The 20,689-nt window shown below is 46.9% G+C and overlaps 1 protein-coding gene across 2 annotated transcripts in view; it reads left to right on the top strand.

Annotated features, from left to right (window-relative positions):
- Positions 1-20,472, top strand: part of MARCHF3 (membrane associated ring-CH-type finger 3) — a 151,605-nt gene extending 131,133 nt beyond the window's left edge. For both annotated transcript variants that reach the window (XM_030317215.1, XM_030317222.1), the window contains 2 exons: positions 11,988-12,197; positions 18,426-20,472. In XM_030317215.1, coding sequence (XP_030173075.1) covers positions 11,988-12,197; positions 18,426-18,584 — 369 coding nt within the window. In that variant the 3' untranslated portion in view covers positions 18,585-20,472. The remainder of the gene's footprint in view (positions 1-11,987; positions 12,198-18,425) is intronic.
- Positions 20,473-20,689: the final 217 nt, after the last annotated feature.

The following is a 20,689-nucleotide window of genomic DNA, read 5'->3' as shown; positions in this document are numbered from 1 at the left end:
TTCAAACAAAAATAAAGAGGTATCAGCACATGAACTTAGGCCATTGGCTCAAAGGGAGCCCTGGGAGGTTCCAGATCCAGTCACTGCTCAGAGGCATTGCACATCAGCAAAGTCGGCTGGGCCATCCTACATAGTTGGGGTCCTTTTCGGCAACAAAACACTGGGCTATAGGGATTGTGACTCTAAAAGTTCCTCTGTTTCCACAGCTTCACGGTTCTTCCATCCGGCAGAAATCTTCCCCTTTCTCAAAGTGCCGCTGTTCTTGCTTATTTCAGGCGTATGTGGCCCTGGTGAGACTGTGCCTTCTGTTCACAGTTCTACAGGTACCTCATGTTTCACTACAACCCCTCCACCACACTCTGCCTGGAGAGTTCTTGCACTCATATCCTCCCTCACTCCCTCGGAGGGACACCGATCTTTAAATGTGGTCCCGTTTTGACAACCTGGTTTTGAATTTGGTTTCTCTCTATTCCCTCTCTCTCTCACTGTTCCCAGGGATCAAGATAGAGATTTGTTATCCTTGTTCACATTATCCATCATAATCTCAGCTTTTGTTCAAGATTCCAAATGGGGCTCTTACTTGGTCCATTGTCCAGGCACCTTTTGCCCTGTGATCCTGTCCTTCTGCTGGAAGTCATTATTCAAAGCTTATGGCCCACAGCAGGCCAGAAGACAGGGTGTCAGATGCCAGCAAATGTACTGGATGCAGGGCCAGGAGCCCCAAAACAGCCAAAAGAAACAGGGCTCAGGGACCTGGGGTGGCTGGTGGGGTCCTGTTGATAACAGACTACACAGTATGAGACCATTGCCTCCCAGAAATCATTTCTATTTTGGGCACTATGCTTGTCAATTACTAATTTCTTCTAGAAATTTCTGTTTTCTTGTCCTCCGTCCTCTCTTGATCTCGTCTCCTTTTGTCTCTGGCTTCACATTGATCACATGTGCCACAGAATCGTGCAGCATCCTCTCATATTCCGGATAAGCAGTCTCCATTTGGCTGTGATCACGTCTGCACAGGGATGATCTAAAATAATTAGAGCAAAATGATTCCCATTTTGCTTATATCTGAAGTTGCGAGTGAATATATGAAATTACGCTGCCATCTAGTCCTGCTGTGCGGCTCATCTCCTCTTTGGAAAACTTCAAACCGTTGATGTCAGCATGTGTAGCGTTTGTTTTAAATAATGCCAGCACCAAATTACAGCGTCTCAGGTACAAATATGGTATTTATGACGCATTGTGGCCCATTAATTGGCCTATTGGCCTAAGTCCTCCAGGGACTGTCACAAATCTCCAGGGTGCCCTTGAATGTGACTTATGCTTCAGCCAAATCACACCTGTGAATGCCAGAGCAACTGCTCTAACCGTGTGTCTGTGGCAAAAAATTACTTTACGGTGTTTGACTAGTAGGGTCAGGGTGAATGGTCTTTATGTACGTAGGGATGGATTTCAGTTAAACTCATCCTGTTTCCACTCAAAGTGATCCTGTGAGTCAGGAGGATTTATATTCTTCTTCAGCTAATATTTATCAAGCACAAACTAAGTATTTCAGGAAGCGGGAATTTTATAACTGAACACACCAGGAGAATGTTATTATGTACTAAGAGAGCTTACCTGCTGGGGAGAAAGACATGGGATAAACAAATGAATAAAAAGGTTATTTCTGATGGTGATAAAAGTTATAAAGAAAGAAACAAGTTGTTGTGAAGAGTAACGTGGTGAGAGAGTGCATGGTGATTCGTGAAGTCCTCTCTGAAGAATGATCTTTGAGTAGAGGTGTGGCCAAGAAGGAGCTGGCCATGGGAAGGAGAGCACTAGACAGAAGAGAACCCCTGCAGAGGTCCTCATGCTTTTCTGAATCAGGAAGAAACATGGAAAAAGAAGGAGCATTGCTTGAGAGATCAAAGGAACCAGATTCCAGGTGCCTAAACTTTTCCATTGAGGACCCAGCGGCAGTCTGTTGAAGTCTGTGGATCCCTTCTCTCAGATCATGTTTTTAATTACATAAAATAAAAAAACGTAGGAATGGGACAACCCATTACATTATAACACAGCGATCAAAGTATTAAAAAGACAAAAGCTGGGATATAAAATCGAAGTGCTTCTTTAACACATTCTGTGGCAGATCTAATAACCAACCATGAAGGAGCAATATGTCAAGATGTCTGCAACAGTTTAATGGGATGGGAAATAGCTGTGATTTTTTTATTGATCACAAAGCCACAAGTGCTGCTCCAACCCATAAGATCTTCTGCATAACTCAGTGAGATGCCAGATTTCAATTAGAGGCTGTGAAAATCTCCCCAATCACAGATCCCATGAATCCTGTCCTTGGCCTGCTTGGGGGTCTGCGGAGCCCAGGGTACAAACACACAGGGCTTGTGGGCCGTTCAGAAGCCTTAGACTACATGCCCTGGGGAGCCGCCAGGGAATTCTAAGCAAGAGAAGTGATGTGAGTTTGCTGCTGTGCAGACACTGGATTCTCGGATAACAGGAACAGGAGGGTGAGGAGGCAATTATGTGGCTCAGGGGAGAGTAGTGGCTTGGAAGACTAGTGACACTGGAGAGAGAGAGAGACGCGAACGAGTTCAAGATGTATTCCAGAAGAACCAACAGGACCTGCCGATTGGTTGCGTGTGGGGGGTGGGGCATCGAGGAAGGATGGGGTCGAGGGTGTGCACCAGAGCCACCAGTATTGGTCTTGCCACGCCCAAGTCTAGGACAATGCGGGCGGGAGCTGGGTGATGGAGGTGAACCCAGTGCTCCATTGTGGACCGTGTCAAGTGTGAGGTGTTGCTTGCACAGATGGAAAGACGTTTAGGGAGCAGCGAACGCACAGCCCGAGCTCAGAAGACGATACACCCAGTCTCTAGTTGAACCTGATGTTTTGAACAGAAGTGGGAACTTGAGCCAAAGAGAGACGGTCTTGCACCACTCCCTTCGAAGCTGAACCTTCCTCACCCCTGTGAGAGGGACTTCTGTTATTTTACTGCCCCCAGAGAGGTGAAAAAACTGGATGAGGGTCACACGGCATTTGGGGGAGCCAACAGGGGGCACTAGAAGCAGTCTCCTGTCTCCTCCGGCTACTTCCCCAGCCTGTAGGGGCAAACAAATTAGGATCAAGATTTCATGTAGTTATATGTGAAACTGATACTGTATAGCATTATACGTCCATTATTACACTTCAACTAAACATTTTTTTTTTAATTTTTTTTTTCAACATTTATTTATTTTTGGGACAGAGAGACAGAGCATGAACGGGGGAGGGGCAGAGAGAGAGGGAGACACAGAATCGGAAACAGGCTCCAGGCTCTGAGCCATCAGCCCAGAGCCCGACGCGGGGCTCGAACTCACGGACCGCGAGATCGTGACCTGGCTGAAGTCGGACACTTAACCGACTGCGCCACCCAGGTGCCCCTAACTAAACATTTTTTAATGTTCATTTATTTTGAGAGAGAGAGAGTGCGTGCAGCAGGGAGGGGCAGAGAGAGAGGGAGAGAGAGAGAGAGAGAGAGAGAATCCCAAGCAGGTTCTGCACTGTCAGCAACATGGGACTCAATCTCACCAACCGTGAGATTATGACCTGAGCTGAAATCAAGAGTCAGATGCTTAACTGACTGAGCCACCTTAAGCATTTTTTTAATAAAAAAAATTTTGGGTAAGATTGTATGTAGTGCAAAAGCAAGCTGAAAGAAAGAGCTGAAAGAACATTAGGCTGGAGATCTCAAACCCTGGCTCCTCTGCCCTGTAACCTTGAACAAGTACCTCAACATCGATGAGGCTTAATATCGTAATTCAAAATGGGAATAACAACACCAGCTGGTGTTATTAAATTCAGTGAAAGTATCTGGCACATAATAGTCACTCAGTACATATTTTTGGTTGAACCGGGGTTGTATAATTTTTAAATGGGCATCTGATATTGTCTCGTTCTCATGTAGTTCAAGGTAGTAAAAAAAAAAAAAAAAAAAAGGGATGGGGGTATAAAAAAAAAAGATAGTAATTGTGACTAAAACACTAGAAAGGACCTTAAATAATTTAGTGTATTTGCCATGCTATCTCATGACCTATGGAGAAATAGATGGCATTCCACAATTATTTACATCTCAGGGGGAAAAAAAGCTTGAACAGAAAATACAGGTTTTACACCTCATAGCAACAAAACAACATGTAGATATTTCTCTTGGAAACCTACAAAGAGCAAAATGTTCAGGAATACCATCTCCCGTCCAGAAGGCTGAACGCAGTGATCCTCAGGACTTGATGTCTACTCACCAACAAAAGTGTCTCCTTACCAACCAATTTCATTCGTCTAACTCATATTCTAAGATCATTTCTGGTCAGGGGTCCTGGCATCCAGATGTTTGCTCATTCATTTTCATTAAGCATCAACTGCATTCCAGCACTGTTCTTGGGTTGAGGCATGCAATAATGAACAAAAATGAAGTCCCTGTCATCACGGAGTTCTCACTGAAGTAGGGAACAAAATGTAAACAAGGGAACAAACAAATAAATAAAGAGAGCATCTTTTCAGAGAGTGCCATAGCTCTGTAGAAAATAGAGCAAGGCACTGTTTATAGGTTCAGGAGTGTTTGCAGTGCTAAGTTACCCTCTGAGCTGAGACCTAAGTGATCGGAAGGAGCCAACCGTACAAGAATGTGGACAAAGCCTGCCTCCCATACGGGAACACCACAGGTAAAGGTTGGAAATGAAGGGGGAGAGGTGGTAGGAGACGTAGTCAGAGAGGTAGGCAGGTGTGAGGTCAGGTCTTCTTGTAGTCCTAGGTCAAGAGTACAGACACAGTTCTGACCACTGGAGAGCCTTAAGCAAAGGTTCAAAATCCTCTGACTGATGTATGTACAAGGTCTCTCTCCCTGGTTTTGGAGCTGGACTGTAGGGAAGCCAGAATGGAAGCCGGGAGGCTATTGCCTCCCAAGTAAGAGATGATCGTGGCCCGGGGATAGAGGCAGTGGACGTGGGAAGAAGTGCACAGACGCCAGACTTATTGAAGGTGGTGCTGATAGGACTTCCTGGAGGGCTAGGCACAAGACAGAAAGGAAATGGATGGCTGAGCGACTGGGTGGGTGGTGATGTCATTCACTGAGATGGAGGAGACGTGGAGAAAAGAGAGGTTGTGAAGTTAAGTACTAAATCAAGAGTTCTGTTTCGGACGGATTGAGTTTAAGTCGCCTGTTAGTCATCTAAGTGGAGATGTTGAGCGGGCTGTTGAATATGCGCATCTGGAGCTTTGGACAGAGGCCAAGGCTGGAGAAGGACATTTTAGGATCATGAGCAAATCCTCTGTGAAGTTTTCATTTGAGGCGCATTGCTGTGAGCAGTGTCAGCATCCACTGATGGATGTCCCAAACAAGCAGCATCTCCTCAGCTCCCCGGCACCGGAATTTCTTTCTGTGAGACTTCAGCTGTCCTGGAAATTGACTGACAGACTGGAGTTCAGGGATTGAGAACACCGGTAGGAGTATGTTTCCTTGTTTTTGTTCTCTTTTGTGCCTCCATTAACTGAAATGCATGGTTTTCATGTTTCACGGTCATTTCTAAATCATGGAAAGGACCCATCACCTACCGTCTAATCACAGCACTGCCCCTTCCACTTCGCCGCTCCCCAGGCAAGCAAGACAGCTTAGTGTAAAATGAGTTGGGCTTCAAAAATAAGACCCATCCCAAGGAAGGTAAGCCCTTGGTTAATAACTCTGCCAAGTGTCATATTAACAAGAGACACTCAAGCGGATAAACCCACATGAGACAACATTGTGAGACCATGCCTTCTTTTTCTTTTTCCTCTCCATAAATTTCTGGTGGTCCTATCAGTTGTTATCCCTTCTATCAGTTTCTCCCATTCTCGTGATGGTTTCTCATTAAGGAGATTCATGGGGAAGGCTGTAATCGATCAGAGCTATTAGCCACCAGAGTGTAATCTGGTTCTAGTACAAACTGACCTGCAGGCTGTCCTATCTACCTTGAGGATTTAAGCCGATTAACTCGGAGGCTGGGAGGCAGAATCTAATGTCCTATAGCACTGCACCCCCTTTGCCCCTACTCCCCAGGAAGGGATTTAACAAATTGACACTGTAATTATATCCGAACCCACAGTTACTCCACCTTGAAAGGAATCACTGGTGCCCGGCTCACCTTGGATGTACACTTACGGCCAGTGAGTGATGCTGTGTCACCGGTGGAATGATACTTTCATTCCCTCTGCTGTCTATGGCCCTACAGTGCTGATTACCATGGGGCGGGGCGAGGGGGTTCTGTTTTGTTTAGATGGTTGGTTGAGTGGTTGGTTTTTGTATGTATTTCCAAGAGCAGATCAATCTCCGGGTTCAGGAACGAGTTAGCGATTGGAATGAGATCGCCACAGAAAAATAGGCAGCTCAGTGCCAGGGCTTTTAATGGCGCAGTCTCCCTGCTTTACGTTTCTGATGGAAGCAGAGAACAGAAGGCCGGAAGGGTGCCCACGTTGCCGACAGATCCCCTGGCGGCCAAGGAGGTGAGCCGGCCAGGTGAGAGATGCCAAATAAATTAGTATTCTCAAACATCGGCCACAGCTAACCCCCAAGTATAAGCAGAAGACCAATGTTAAACTAAAGCCTCTTCAAGAATGATGACGGAGGGGCGCCTGGGTGGCTCAGTCGGTTAAGCATCCGACTTCGGCTCAGGTCAAGATCTTGCAGTTCGTGAGTTTCAGCCCCACATTAGGCTCCGTGCTGACAGCTCTGAGCCTGGAGCCTGCTTCGGATTCTGTGTCTACCTCTCTCTGCTCCGCCCCCGCTCATGCTCACGCTGTCTCGCTCTTTCTTTCTCTCTCTCAGAAATAAACATTAAAAAAAAATAAAAAATAAAAAAAGAATGATGACAGAACAGATTGTTTCGGAGCACAGTCTTTAGAGCTAGAGTGCATGGACCAGAGCCAACACCAATCTTCTCTGTGCCTCAGTTTCCCTATCGGTAAAACGGTGGTGTAGTGGCACCGCCTTCAAAGATTATCGGAGAGTAAAGCAATTACTTCATGTGGCATATAAGAGAGTGCTCTGCATTTCACAAGGTGTGAGTCAACATAAGTTCCTGTCACTGATTTAGCATTGTAAACGCTGAATGTGCGAGATGCCAGTGTTCTAAAGGGTCCACCTCAGGTCAGGTCGGGTGGCAACACAGACACACAAACAAACCTGCCATTCTGCCGAAGCCTGCTCTTTTATTAAATGTTTGGGAAATGAAGATACTGCTACAGAATAGGTTTAATATTCTGTGTATAATATGTATAACTGATTAGAGAGGCAGGAGACACAGAGGAGCAAAAAACCACAGTGAACAATAATTGAGATCAACCCTTTGTCTGTTACGAATTATGCCAAAGTGAAGCTGTGATTCAATGCCCACAGATTGGACCGCATTGTGATCTGGTAAGAGAATTCACATAGAACGGAATAGTAGCCTGAGAATATTTTATAAAGTTACCACGATACCATCCTGGCCAGCCAGTCCTTCACCTACCTGATGAAACAGTAAAATGGCAGGATTTACCATATCCCACCTCGCTGAAAGCTTGCAAAAAATCTAGTGACTGCGTGTGCACACACACACATCCACACAAGTGCCATTTGGTGCAGAAAGAAAATGTAAGCATGGAAATCAAGGAACAGCAAAGTGAGGCTGGTTTGAATCCTGCCTCGGCCACCTACTTGCTGTCCACCCTTAGGTCAGTTATTCTTTGTTCCCCAGTGTCGGCATCTGTAAAATGGGGATGATGTTAGCACATGCTTCAGAGAGTTATTGCAAGGACTCAGTGAGATAATGCATAATGAACTCAGATTTCTAGCACTGAGCTTGCCCCAAACATCTGTCAGTACTATTTATTTATTTTTCTTTTTATTTTTTTACTGCTGTTGTTTGCTAAGCACTAGCTAGACAGCTCCCTCCTTCTTCTCTCCCTGTCTCTCAGTCAGTGTCCCCCTCTGTCTTTCCCAATGTTTCGTACACAACTAATACATACATGTGTAGCTACATGGCGAATCCATGTTCATTTTATAAAATACATACAAAGTGAAAAAAATTAAAGGCCATTCATGATTCCACCACCAAGAATAGCCACTATCTTGCTGGGTATCATTCTGGTCTTTGTCTGTGTAAATCCACTACATCTTTGTAGGTGTAAATGTCTGTGTGTATGTAACTATCTCATCATATATACAGGATCTTACTACACATTCTGTCCAGTAGAACTCTTCCTGCTCAGCAGTACATCATATCAGGAAATATAAAATGCGCATTATCATTTGAAATTACTCGATGGTTTTCTGTTCTAAGTAAATTCCATAATTTATTTTGTTTTCCTAATTTATTTAGACATCCCCCCTCTTGATGGAAATTTGAGGTGTAATCAGATTTTCTCGGTTATAATCTCTGCTTGTATAAATATCCTGTTATCGACCAACTTGGATGCTTTGACAGACATTCTTACTGTGGCAGAGGGCAGGGTTTTTCTCAGCAACAGATACTACCAGTGGTCCTGTTCATGGGACTTAACATTTGTGTAAAACATAAATGACACCTGGGATTCTGAAGAAGTCACCGATTTTGATATAACGCTACCTAGGGTGTAACTTCATACCTGGGCACTTGGCTGGCTCAGTTGGTACAGCATTCAGCTCTTGATCTCAGGGTCATGAGTTCGAGCCTCAAGCTGGGCACAGAGCTTACTTTAAAAAAGAAAAAAAAAAAGAAAAACAACTTCATACTTAAATATGACCCAGCAGCAAACAACATAAAGAGTAAGTTGAGCAAATTTATATGACTCATGGTCTGGATTCTGCACATTAACTATAAATATATATTTATATACATACATTTATAAACACACATATATATGTATATATTATATGTATACATACAATACATACACATATATATTATATACATATATATATACATTTATAAACACACATATATATTTATAGCTAATAATGTGCAGAGTCCAGATTTTGGGTGATAATGTATATATAAAAAGGCCTGAAAATTTTTCAAGAATATAGAAAATCACCAGCGCCTGGGTGGTTTTGTCAATTAAGCAGCTGACTCTTGATTTTGGCTCAGGTCATGATCTCACAGTCGTGGAATCGAGCCCCATGCTGGACTCCATGGTGAGCATGGAGCCTGCTTGGGATTCTTTCTCCTTCTCCCTCTACCCCTCCCCTGCCAACACTCGTTCTTATCTCTCTCTCTCTCTCTCTCCAAATAAATAAACATCTAAAAAAAAGAATATAGAAAATCAGAGCACAACTAGAAACTGAGAAACCAGGAACCAGCATTAGTAATAATAATCTTGCCTTTGTAATTTATCTTACACCAGACAGAGATAACTAGTGATTTGTAATTACCTCCTTCCACACCTGAGTCATTTCACTGGGTCATGTTAAGGGCCACATAGATAAGTAAAATTCTAAATTAATTTTCATAAAATGCATTCCAAATTCCCAAGCAGCAGAAATTGAGGAAAGTCTTCGCCAGTGAGGTCGGCTTGTCTGTGAACATCTGTTGCATATTTACTGAGAATTTCCTATGTTCCAACAAGGGAGGCCAGGCTTCCAGATCTGCTTCCAGGGAAAATCTGCAAGGGGAATCAGGTTGCTGCGATTTGAGCAAAATTGTTTAAGGATCTGGATTTCTGCATGTCTTGCAATTTTAATATTTTTCGAGTATTTTACTGATAGGACACCTGAGCAAGAGGGGAGCGATGTGAGTCCTCTCCTCAGTTTGACCTCCGAATCACCTGGAGCGATCATTTAACCTCACTGAGCCTCCATAAAATTAGGATAATCGTACCTGATTTCTCCTTTCCACCTCATAGCGATCGATATTCCCAGTGTTTAGGCAAGAAAATGTTAATTAATAAGAGCTCTTTGAATTTTGCTGAAGCTGCTGAGATGTGTAAGGTAACATGACAACAGGCAGCAGGGTCAGCATCATTCGCACTTGATCACTTAGGGATTTATGTGAAATTTTTTATAATGCTGTATTTATATTCACAGACAAGTTGCCTCCTCATTACTGAGCTGAGGTTGACTTCTTTCAGCATCTCAGCACGATGGTAAGGTGGGTTGTCCCTGGAAACTGGTATGTTGGGCACTGTGGGTCGTTTAATATTGGCCCCAGGCAAACACTCAAGGAAAGGGTACCTTTCAGAAAAGCTCTTCCTTGCCTTTTACCATCTCTCCCCGCCACCCATCTCCTCTAGTCACTCCCTGAAGCTTTTGCTGGCCCTTCCATTGCTCTGTCCTCACCTTGCTTCCTCTGTCTCTTCCTCCTGCCCTTGACCATGGCCTTCCCTTTACTCTCCACTGTGCACCATCTACTCTCATATCCCCTGTCATGATGCTTTCACTCCCACCAATGTTTCTGTGGGAACTGCAGCCCTGGCCATTTGGAAAGTGTGCTCAGCAGCCCACAGTGCTTCCATTTGGGGGCCAGCCCACGGCACAGCTAAGCCCCTGTTCGTTTAGGAAACAAGATGGAAAACAGACTCGGCCTGCGTCTCTTGCCACTCCCACCCCTAACTGTGCTCAACCCCCCCTCCTCTGGACCCTTTGGGCACAGCCACTACTACATGGGGTAGTGAGGCAGGGGTATTTGGAGACATGTTTCAATGCCAATCTGAAGAAAAGCCACCTGACCTCATTACTGTCGTGCACCGACACCCATACGTAAGCATGACTTTTCCCAGAATGGATTATGGAGAACATTTCAGCAGGCATTCAGCAATTCCCCAACTGGGACAGCAACTCTGTTCCCCTCCTGTAGGAATTCTCCTCTCTGGTCTTTCAACAACCACAAAGTTTTGCCCACCCTTTTTTGGGATTGACTCAGTCAAGAGAGCAACCCAATTAAAATGTCAGGGAGCACCCTAAGGAGGAGGTCCAGGGTCCTAACAAGGAGGGGCATCACTCAGTTCATGGAGTCACATGAGTCTCACTCTGTGGGGGATCCCCAAAACCACCATCAGCCTCCATGATTGAGTAGAAGGACTCACAGGAATCAGAAAAGCTCTTTTACTCATGGTTACAATTTATTACAGCAAAAGGACACCAACTAAAATCGGCAGAAGGAAAGGGTGAATGGACGGGGTGAAGTTCAGAAGAAACCAGGTGCGACTTCCCAGGTGTCCCCTCCCAGTAATGTCATACAAATCTGCTTAATTTTTCCAGCAACAATTTGTGACAACACATACCAAGCGTTATCAACCCAAGCCTTGGTGTCCAGGGTGTTTATTGGGGTCGGTCACATAGGCATTCAGCGCCTGCATGACTGACCTCAGCTGCTCATATTCCAGCCCCCACAGCGAACATAGGTGTTCAGCATAAATCACGCTGTTGGCATAAACTATTTCATTATACTCTTACCATATGGCCCAAGGCCTCAGGCAAACAAAGACACTCGTAAAAGGCAAAATATTGCCAGGACTCAGAGCTCATTTCTGAAGAGCCAATCTTGAAAACGGGTCTTTCAGGGGAACATGCACAATTTGAGCCACCCGGCCTGCTGAGTTAACCCTTTCCTGTAGACATCTCCCAGAGCCAAGATCCTGGAAGGCTTTGGCCACATGACAGCACTTTTTCTATCTCAGCTATTACCTTCCAGAAATAACATCCTCTCTACCTTCCCATGGGGTCGCTATTTAAAATGATAACCATCGTTTCAGAAACAGCAGGCCATCGACAGCAAGGACACTGTTCAAATTATTGTTTTTATCATCATCACTATTGTCACGTTAAATTATCACCATAGTCACTATAATCCGGTGAGGCGGGGCCTGGGAATGAGCCCTTAATGCTGCCTTGTGATCTCAGCATGGGTCAGAAGTGCCCGTTCCCAGTTTCCCGAAGAAGAAGACAGCTTGCGGGTAGTGTATCTCCATGCCATCCTGGCATTTAACCGTGACCTTGCTTTTCTCTCTCCTCCCTTTTCCCCGGCAGTGGCTCAGAAACCCAGGCCCCCAGCATGAGAAGCGGACTCTGTTTGGAGACATGGTGTGCTTCTTGTTCATAACTCCACTGGCCACCATCTCGGGCTGGCTCTGCCTGCGGGGCGCTGTGGACCACCTGCACTTTAGCAGTCGGCTGGAGGCCGTCGGACTGATTGCACTCACTGTCGCACTCTTCACTATTTACCTCTTTTGGACACTAGTAAGTATGGCCCACCGTCCGGGGAGGGGGGGGGGGCGGTCAGAGCAGCTGGAGCTGGCTGCCCCAAGGCTGGCACAGACTTCCCTCTTGTCCGTCACATGTCCGTGGAGAGACAGACCTGCAGGTGCTGGTGAGAGAGTCTGATGCGATTTATTACCACGTGTGTGCATGTGTGTGTGTGTGTGTGTGTGTGTACGCGTAGGTGTGCTGCTGGGAAGAGCAGATCAAGTAAAGAAAAAGCCCCAGCTTCTGAGAGCCCATCAGTCAAACACACACACCCCAGACATTTCTCCCCTCCAGCGTTCTAGGACTCCATCCGTTATGAGGCATGGCGTTTCCTTTCTCTGGTTTATGTTCCTCACTTTTGCTGGGATTGTAGTGTATTATGAATGATGCATTCGGCCACCGTTGCTGTCACTGCCTGCGCACATCATGAATCCTCCTGCTGGTTATTTTCTTCTTACTTCCTGACGCAGCCTCAAGTCTTTGTTGGACGTGGGGCTGCACTTTGCCTGATGATTATTCTCTGTGTCGGGATATTGACTCTGCTGCCCATAAAAACACTCATTTATCTAGCTGAGAAGCCGCCACCAAAGAAAACCAGTTCCCAATAAGTGTGCCTGCTGTACATGAGGAAGAATTCTTAAACATCTCTGTTCTTTCCGTTCACTGAACTCATGAAGTGAGTTGATGGCTTGGGCACCAGTTGGCACGGCATTGATCTCACGCTTTATGTTTCCCTCTGGGACCCGCAGAGAAGAGCGTCACTAGCCTCTACAACAGTTTCAGAAACCAGGCCCCCTGCTTCCTGGCATGACTCTCCTGTGCCTGCTCATTTCTAATCTGAACACGTTCCATTGTTATTTAATATGTATTTCCTGTCCAGAGTGTACCACTCTCATATCCCGTAGCACAGTGTGTCAGCATGTGGAAGCTTCTAGCGCTTGCTCACACTTGCTCCTTTGCTCTGCCTTCCAAACCCGGCCCCACCAGCTCCTACTCCCACTACGAAAGAGGAAAAGAAGGGTGGAGGAGGAAGAAAGGAAAGGAAAGGAAAAGTTTTCCTAGGGGAATGCGGATGCGACCCATCTTAGATGAAAGAGGGGATTGGGTGGGAAAGGTACCTAGCAAGGGCTCTTTCAGGAGCATGAGAACATATTCTATTCCAGAAATGTTTCCAAGAGGCAGTGCTGCATGGTAAGAGCACATATGCATTTAGAATCCAAAGGCCCTGTGGTTGGACCCAAGATTTACATCCTAATAGCTGTGTAACTCTGAACAGAGTACTTAACCTCTCTGACCAGCCTTACGCAAAAAGGTGGAGGAGCAGGCGACAGCCCCTGGGTCCCGCTGCTGTGACGATTAGGCGCGGAAACTTCGGGAACATTTATCAGAGCACCCAAAACAGGCACAGGGCTTTCTTCCTCTGCGTGCCCAGCCGTCTACAAGATGCAAAGCATTTGGAGGGAAAGAAAGGCTTTCTCCCCTTTGACTGGTGTGGAAACCGCGACGCCCCGCGACAGTAGTTACTGAATCTAGACTAACTCCCTCCCTGATAAATGCTGCACCCAGCAGCCCTGGCAGGAGCCGTAAGTCAGGAGCTGACAGCACGTGGAAAGTGCCCTCCGGCAGAAACCCATTGTAAACAAGCTGTCAGGCTTCGGGAGAATATGCTGTGAAAATGTCTTAGGTAAACAAACACGGTGTCAGTCCCAGCCCGGCTGCTCAGAGGAGCCTTCCTGAAAGGGCCTCGCGGGCGCAGCGAAGGGGGACACATAGCCTCCCCACCATCTCAGACTCAGCCGGCCTGCCTCTGCAGTCTGTGCACAGATCTGGCGCAACTCAGGGGAGCTGGGCCTTCTGGAAGCTGCCGTGCGGAAACCCGTACCAGGAATCCCGGAGTCCAGGGTGCCAGCCATCTCCGCCGAGATCCCGGGGAGAGGTGCCCCAGAAACGTCACTGCCCACATCACAAACCACTTGAGCTCCATGCACAGTCAAAAGCCGGATGAGAGCTGAGTCCACGCTCAGCGTTAGGAAGACATCCAGGGTGGCACTTATAATTAGCCCCCGTTGAGAGGTGGGGAGCAGGGGGGCGGGGGGGGTGGTGCTGTGACCCGGGGGAAGCCCCTCAGCTCACCGCGTCCCTGGTGGAACCAGCACTCAGCACAGAAACCGGTTAAGGCACAGAATGGAGTGAATGAGTGATCTGTCTCCTCTGGCTTGCTCCCAGCCCAATGGGGTAGTCATTTGAATTCTCCTTGTAACACGGGGAAACCTTCCGTAGGACATTGTCCAACAAGGGTCACTGCCGGCTGGCTGAGCCGCAGCCCAAATAGCCCACGGTAGCCTGAGCTAGCCTGGGGTTGAATGTGACCCCGTGCCCAGTCCTGCTCCGCATCCCATTTGCTCACACAGCCCACCTCCGCGGTACAGCCAGAGTTCAGGGAGCGGCAGTCCGTTTCTGGGAAGGTGACTTACAAGGCCCTGGCCCCATCAGCAAGCCTCAATCACGCCAAAACCTCTGGAGAGAAAGGGTAGAATAAAAAATCCGTAACAAGATTTCCCAAACCCTGCCGTGACATTACAGTAGACCTTAGGTAACAGCCTGTCCCCTCCCTGACAGGGAGAGGTGGATGCTGATGTATTCTAGCCCTCCTTGCCCAGTCTGTGACCACAGCTCTTCGCAGGATCTGGTCCACAACAGGTTAATAAATACCCTTTGGACAAAGAAATGAATACACCTTAAGAAACCCACCCCAAAAGGAACAGTATTTTTAGAATAGTGGCCCTGTGCTCTTGCTTCCTCCTTTCTTCTTAAAACCTCAGACATTTGGGCCGCCTGGGTGGCTCAGTTGTTTAAGCATCTGACTTACGATGTAGGCTCAGGTTATGATCTCGCAGTTCATGGGATGGAGCCCCCAGTCAGGCTCCATGCTGACAGGGCAGAGCCTGCTTGGGATTTTCTCTCTCTCAAAATAAAAAATTAAAAACTCACACATTTAAGAAATATCTAAACGAAGTTCCTAATGTTACAGTTGCCACAGCTTCTTTTTGGTTTGTGTTGTTTATTTTTCCGTCACTGCCTGTTTTTTTTTCCTCTAAATCAAACCTCCCTTTTTCCTATTCTGCCCCACTGCAGGGAGGGGGCGTCTTGGAGCTCTTGGTCCAGGCTCAGCATGAACCCAGGGCAAGCGCAAACCCAAGGGCCCGTCTGCATCATGCCCCAATCTATTTTACTGTCCCCCGATAAGAAGTCATCTTTATATGATGCTTTCTTCTTATTGATTGAATTTGCCTGCAGACTGTGATGGTTAACGGCAATGACGATAGATTAATGCATAATAAGATCTCATTTGTTTGTCTCAACAAGCGGGCTGATTTTTGTACCTCCTGGCCAAGGCACCAGGAGAACTGCTAAGTTGTTGACTCCTGGGTCGCCTGAAGCAGTGCTTCTCAGGCTGGAATGTATCTGTGAATCACCTAGGGATCTTGTTAAAATGCACGCTCTGATTCCTTAGGTCTGGGTGGAACCCAAAATTCTGGTGTTCTAACAAGCTCCCAGGTGATGCAACCTGCTGCTGACCCCCCGCCACGCTGAGAGCAAGGGAAACAGCCCTGTTTTTCTCTTTTTCCCCCAGTTCCCCTGTGTCTAAGAAGGAGCGTCACAAAACTGTCTTCCTTTCCATATTTAACACATCAAAAATAACAGGCCGAGAACACTAGCGCACGTGAGGCACTGTGCTAAGTGCTTTCTGTGCACTCTGAGATACCACCATTCACATTTTGCAGCTGAGGAAACTCAAGCTTGGGGATGGTAAGCAACCCTCCCAAACGTGGAGCCGCTTGGCAGAGGATGGGATCCAAGCCTGGGGTGCCTGGCCCGAGAGCCCAGGGTCTGCTCCCAGCATCAGAAAAGGAGCTATCTGCAGATGCCCACAGCTATTTCTCTGCTTACTGAGGTCCAGCATGCACGGCTCTTTAACATACAGAAGGGTCTCTTTTGTTTTTTAAGTTTATTTATTTTTGAGAGAGACAGGGACAGCATAAGCAGAGGAGGAACAGAGAGAGAAACAGAGAGAGAGAGAGAGAGAGAGAGAGAGAGAGAGAGAATCCCAAGCAGGCTCCCTGCCATCAGCACAGAGCCCGACATGGGGCTTGAACTCACGAACCCATGGGTCGAAACCAAGACTCGGATGTTTAACCGACTGAGCCACCCAGGCACCTCGGGTCTCTTTTTTGTTTATTTATTTTGAGAGAGAGAGTGCGAGGGCGAGTGTGCATGCGAGAATGAGGGGGGGAGGGGCAGAGAGGGAGAGAGATCCCACCGCCCCCCTACCTGCTCCCACCCCGACGTCAGACTCACAAACCGTGAGATCATGACCCGAGCCAAAATCACTAGTAGGATACACAGCAGACTGAGCCACCCAGGCACCCCCAGAAGAAGGGTCTCTTGATTGGAAACCCAGCTTTACTATAGTATTTCCAGATTCCCGACTTCCAGGACTGCCAACGCTCTTTGTTAAGTACTTGTCTGCATTCTCCTCTTTCCCTGCTCTTAGCCCCGAGCAGCGGGCTTTCCAGCCTACCTGTTTCACATTCATGAGTAGCACCAAGCAGGAGCAGGACAGAATAGATACATGAGAATCGAGCTTAAGGAAAAAAAAAAAAAAAAAAAAAAAAACCTGATCCACTTTGGCATGTTCAGGGCCTTTTGGAGAAAAGCACATCTGTGTGAGTTGAGAAGCTTATATTTTCATATCCAAATCTCACTGGCACTCAGCCTGTGGCATCTGCTTTCTAGCCTCAGAAATTTGAGCTAGCAGCCGTGAATTTCATGATCCTGCCAGACGACTGGTAAGCCCTTTCTGATCAAGGGCCTGTGCTCTCCTCTGCTTGAGAAACACTGAGGTCCAACCATAGGTCAGCCCTCTGATTACCATGGATCCTGTGCCGGGATCATCCCAAACCGCCCACCCCAGATTATTAAACAGCCCATACCGGGTAATTTGTCAGCCTAAGCTCACGGGCATCTTCCTTCCCAGCACCTACCTCGTCATCTAGAAGCTCCCAAACTGGAACCTACCCCCAGTGTTAAAGACAGTTTATGCATCTTCAGAAGTACAGACTCTGAACTGCCTGGGCAGTCCATCAATGCTGTAAGCTAGCCTTCTCCAAAACAAACCACAGATGTGTCTCATTCCAGTGTATTTACATGGGAAGCAAGTACTTTTCGGCGGAGTTATGCCACAATTGGCCATCAGTTGACTGCTTATAATGTTGTGTATTCTATAAGAGAGGCTTGAATCTGAAGCAGTGGTGCAATCAGAAAGCATAGGATATTTATTCACGCAGCAAACTCTACTGAGCAACTTCCTAAGTGCCAGGCACGTGCTAGGTGCTGGGCTTACACAGGCGAATACAACTCAAACCATGCTCTCAAGATGCTTCTGGAGCAGGGAGACAGAGAAACAAATACACTAAGGTACAGAGCACTGGATGCAATGTTGAGGTAGGCACAAGGCATTGCAGATGCCCACGGAAGTTGAACCTACCCCAGGCTCTGGCTCAAGAAGAATTTATCAAGGGACCTGGCGCCCATGCCAAAGCATCCCCACTGGAAGCCATAGAACACCGTAGCTACAGGCAGTTGGAGTTCACCCATCAGGGCCAGCTAGTACAGTTGTACAGGTTGTGCATGGCACAATTCGAAGGGTACATTTGCTAGTCTGAATACTGAACTGTGCAGAGTCCAACCTGCAGGAGGATACATGAGCATCCCTCTCATTTAACCTGAAGACCAGAAAGACACATTGCCATATCCCACACCTCGGGGAGGGCTAGCACTATACCCACTCTGCCCAACTGCTTGTGGCTAACTTGCTTCACAACTGACGCTTTGGGGCCCAAACACTACTACCCCAAAACTAAATCCAGACTCCAAAGGAACCTCATTTCCTCTTCATATCCTAATTTTATCCAGTATTATGGGGAATGGAGGAGGCCACCCTGGGAGCCCTGCGTGTGCCCACACATGGGTGTTCTCTGGTTGGTCCCAACCTCCCAACCCTCAGCCGCTTGCAAGAGCCGTTTTGCCCATGCGGCCCGCCCCGCTGTACCACCGTCAGCTGTTCAGAGCTGTTGTAAATGACGTTCTCTGTTCCTTGGTTTGATTCTCGGCTTCTGCTTACCTGAAACCTTCCCTTATTTTTTCCTCTCCTGACCCCAGGTGTCATTTCGATACCACTGTCGATTGTACAACGAATGGCGTCGGACCAATCAGAGAGTGATTCTCCTCATTCCAAAGTCTGTCAGCGTACCTTCTAACCAGCAGTCCCTGCTGGGCCCCCATTCTGTCAAGAGGAACTCAAAGGAGACCATTGTTTGAGGCTTGTGTGGTTGGTCGGTTGGCTCGTTGTTTGGGGTTTTGGAAGTCTCCGCACGGGGGCCATGTACTGAGCCACTCCCGAACCCCTCCTTAAGCCGTGGGTCTCAGAACACCCTGAGCCTTGTGAGCACATCGCCCCAGCAACGGACTCAGCCGAAAGAGAGCAGATGCTGTTTGACTTCAAATCATGGATGCTGCAATCACGTGATACTTGCTCAGCTGCCAAACATGCTTATTTAGCAGATACTATGTGGGATTTTCTGAACACCTCTTTAACATATGAGGAAGGTTGTCCTGCTAAAGATGCAATTCAATGCTTCCTTTTTTATTACTATTTCAAATATATATATATATATAAGTATATATATTAAAGTCAGATGATAATTACAGTCGAAAAAGCCAACGTTACAACTGGTTTCTTGGTTTGGATGAGTTTGGTTTGGGTTAGTTTATGCGTTTCCCAGTTTCTACTGTAGATTCTTTGGGGGTAATTTGATAACTTGAGTGGTCTTTTTCATTGCCTTCTCTCTCACTCAAGGGGACAGCGTAATGGCTACAGAACAAGGCATATTTGGAGGATGTTTTGTACTAAACTTCATTTATTCCGTTTTTAAAGGGGAAAAAAGGTGTGGCAACTCTCCCTACAGTGAACTGTTTATTTAAATTTCATTAAGGAGGGAAAGAAAATTACGGCGAGAAGCAGGCTCCTTTCGAATTGTTTGATACTGCCAGCTGATAAAAGCTATTTTCTAATAATAAATATCCAGTGTGTGAAAGACAAACCCCGCTGATTGCAACATTCTTCTTTTTAATTATAAAACCTGTGAAGTTTCCCCAAAGTAGGTTTTAAAAAGAAAAGAAAAGAAAAAAAAAGACAAGCAAAAAGGTTGGTGTTCTTACTCCCATCTCGTTTAGTGCATGTCTTAATTCTGCCTTCACAAGGAACTGGTGGATCATTAGACATTTCTAGGAACCCTGGACCTGTTTTGCATATCAATTAGCATTCCCATTGCTCTATTGAATTTCTAGCTTGACAGGTAGATGTGGCAAAAAACCTGTCCTAGCAGCCTATGGCCCCTTTGTCTGATTTTTTAAAAAACGCATCCCACACAGTGCCTTCCCCCAACCATGAGCCAATTCAGTCACAGGCTGAAACAGACCTTTGCTAAGGACTTCCTGTCCCTGTTTTATCCACCACTGTGTAAAGGCTCTAAACTGCACCCTGCATTTGTAGCCACTGAAACCATGGGGCACATGTGTCGTCTGAGGAAAGCCCTTGCTGGCGCTGGCTCCCCCATCCGCCTGCCTGCCGCCTACCCACACGCCCAGGAGGAGAAGGCGGAGCCCAGCGTTGGGGAATGCTTAAAATATGGATTTCTAGAACATGACCCACATTCTGAATATCGCTCCAGCTTCTGCCTTATGCTCCCCAAGTGGGAGAGCGGAAAAGTGCAAAGGAACAGGCGGCCAGGAGGGGAATGATTTTTGTGTGCAGATCGATCAAGCGGATGCAGGTGTCACCTTTGTCTGCTGAGCACCCCCCCCCCCACTCCCGTTCACAGACTGCTCCCCGAGCTGCCTGGGGAGGGAAACAGCTGTACCGCTCTCCGCTGCAAAACTCAGATGTGCTTTATGGCTGATGACAATAGATTTCCTCCCCACCACGCTCCCCTTCGACACTCCGTTCCAGTAATCTACGCCTCAGCCCTTCTGTTTGTTCGGCCCTGCTCACCCCTCCAGGCTGTCATTAGCTGCACCGCCATCAACCGTTTCTTAATTGACCTTTTTAAAATGCTGGACACCACTGGCTGCATGCAGCTGTCACACATTAAATTTCCAGAGCCAAGAGTCCAACTTGGTAGCTTGTGAACTACAGCCCTGTAATAGATTGGATAAATAACATCCACCCAGCCCTGGTCCCTGAGCTGTCAGGTTAACCAGCGACACCTCTCAGTTGAATGGCACAAGCAGTCATGAGAGGACCAGCCCCTTTCTCCTCCCGGCTCCTTCCGTGAATTAAGGAAGTGAGAGACTCCTGGGATCATTTCCTGTTGAGGTTGGCTGCAGGGAGTCCCTGCCATCTTCGTTCATGAGATGAGATACAT

The sequence above is a fragment of the Lynx canadensis genome, chromosome A1 (assembly GCF_007474595.2).
Source record: "Lynx canadensis isolate LIC74 chromosome A1, mLynCan4.pri.v2, whole genome shotgun sequence".
In the NCBI taxonomy this organism is placed as follows: domain Eukaryota; kingdom Metazoa; phylum Chordata; class Mammalia; order Carnivora; family Felidae; genus Lynx; species Lynx canadensis.
The sequence above is the reverse complement of the archived record's forward strand: the minus strand, read 5'-3'. Positions and strand labels throughout refer to the sequence as shown.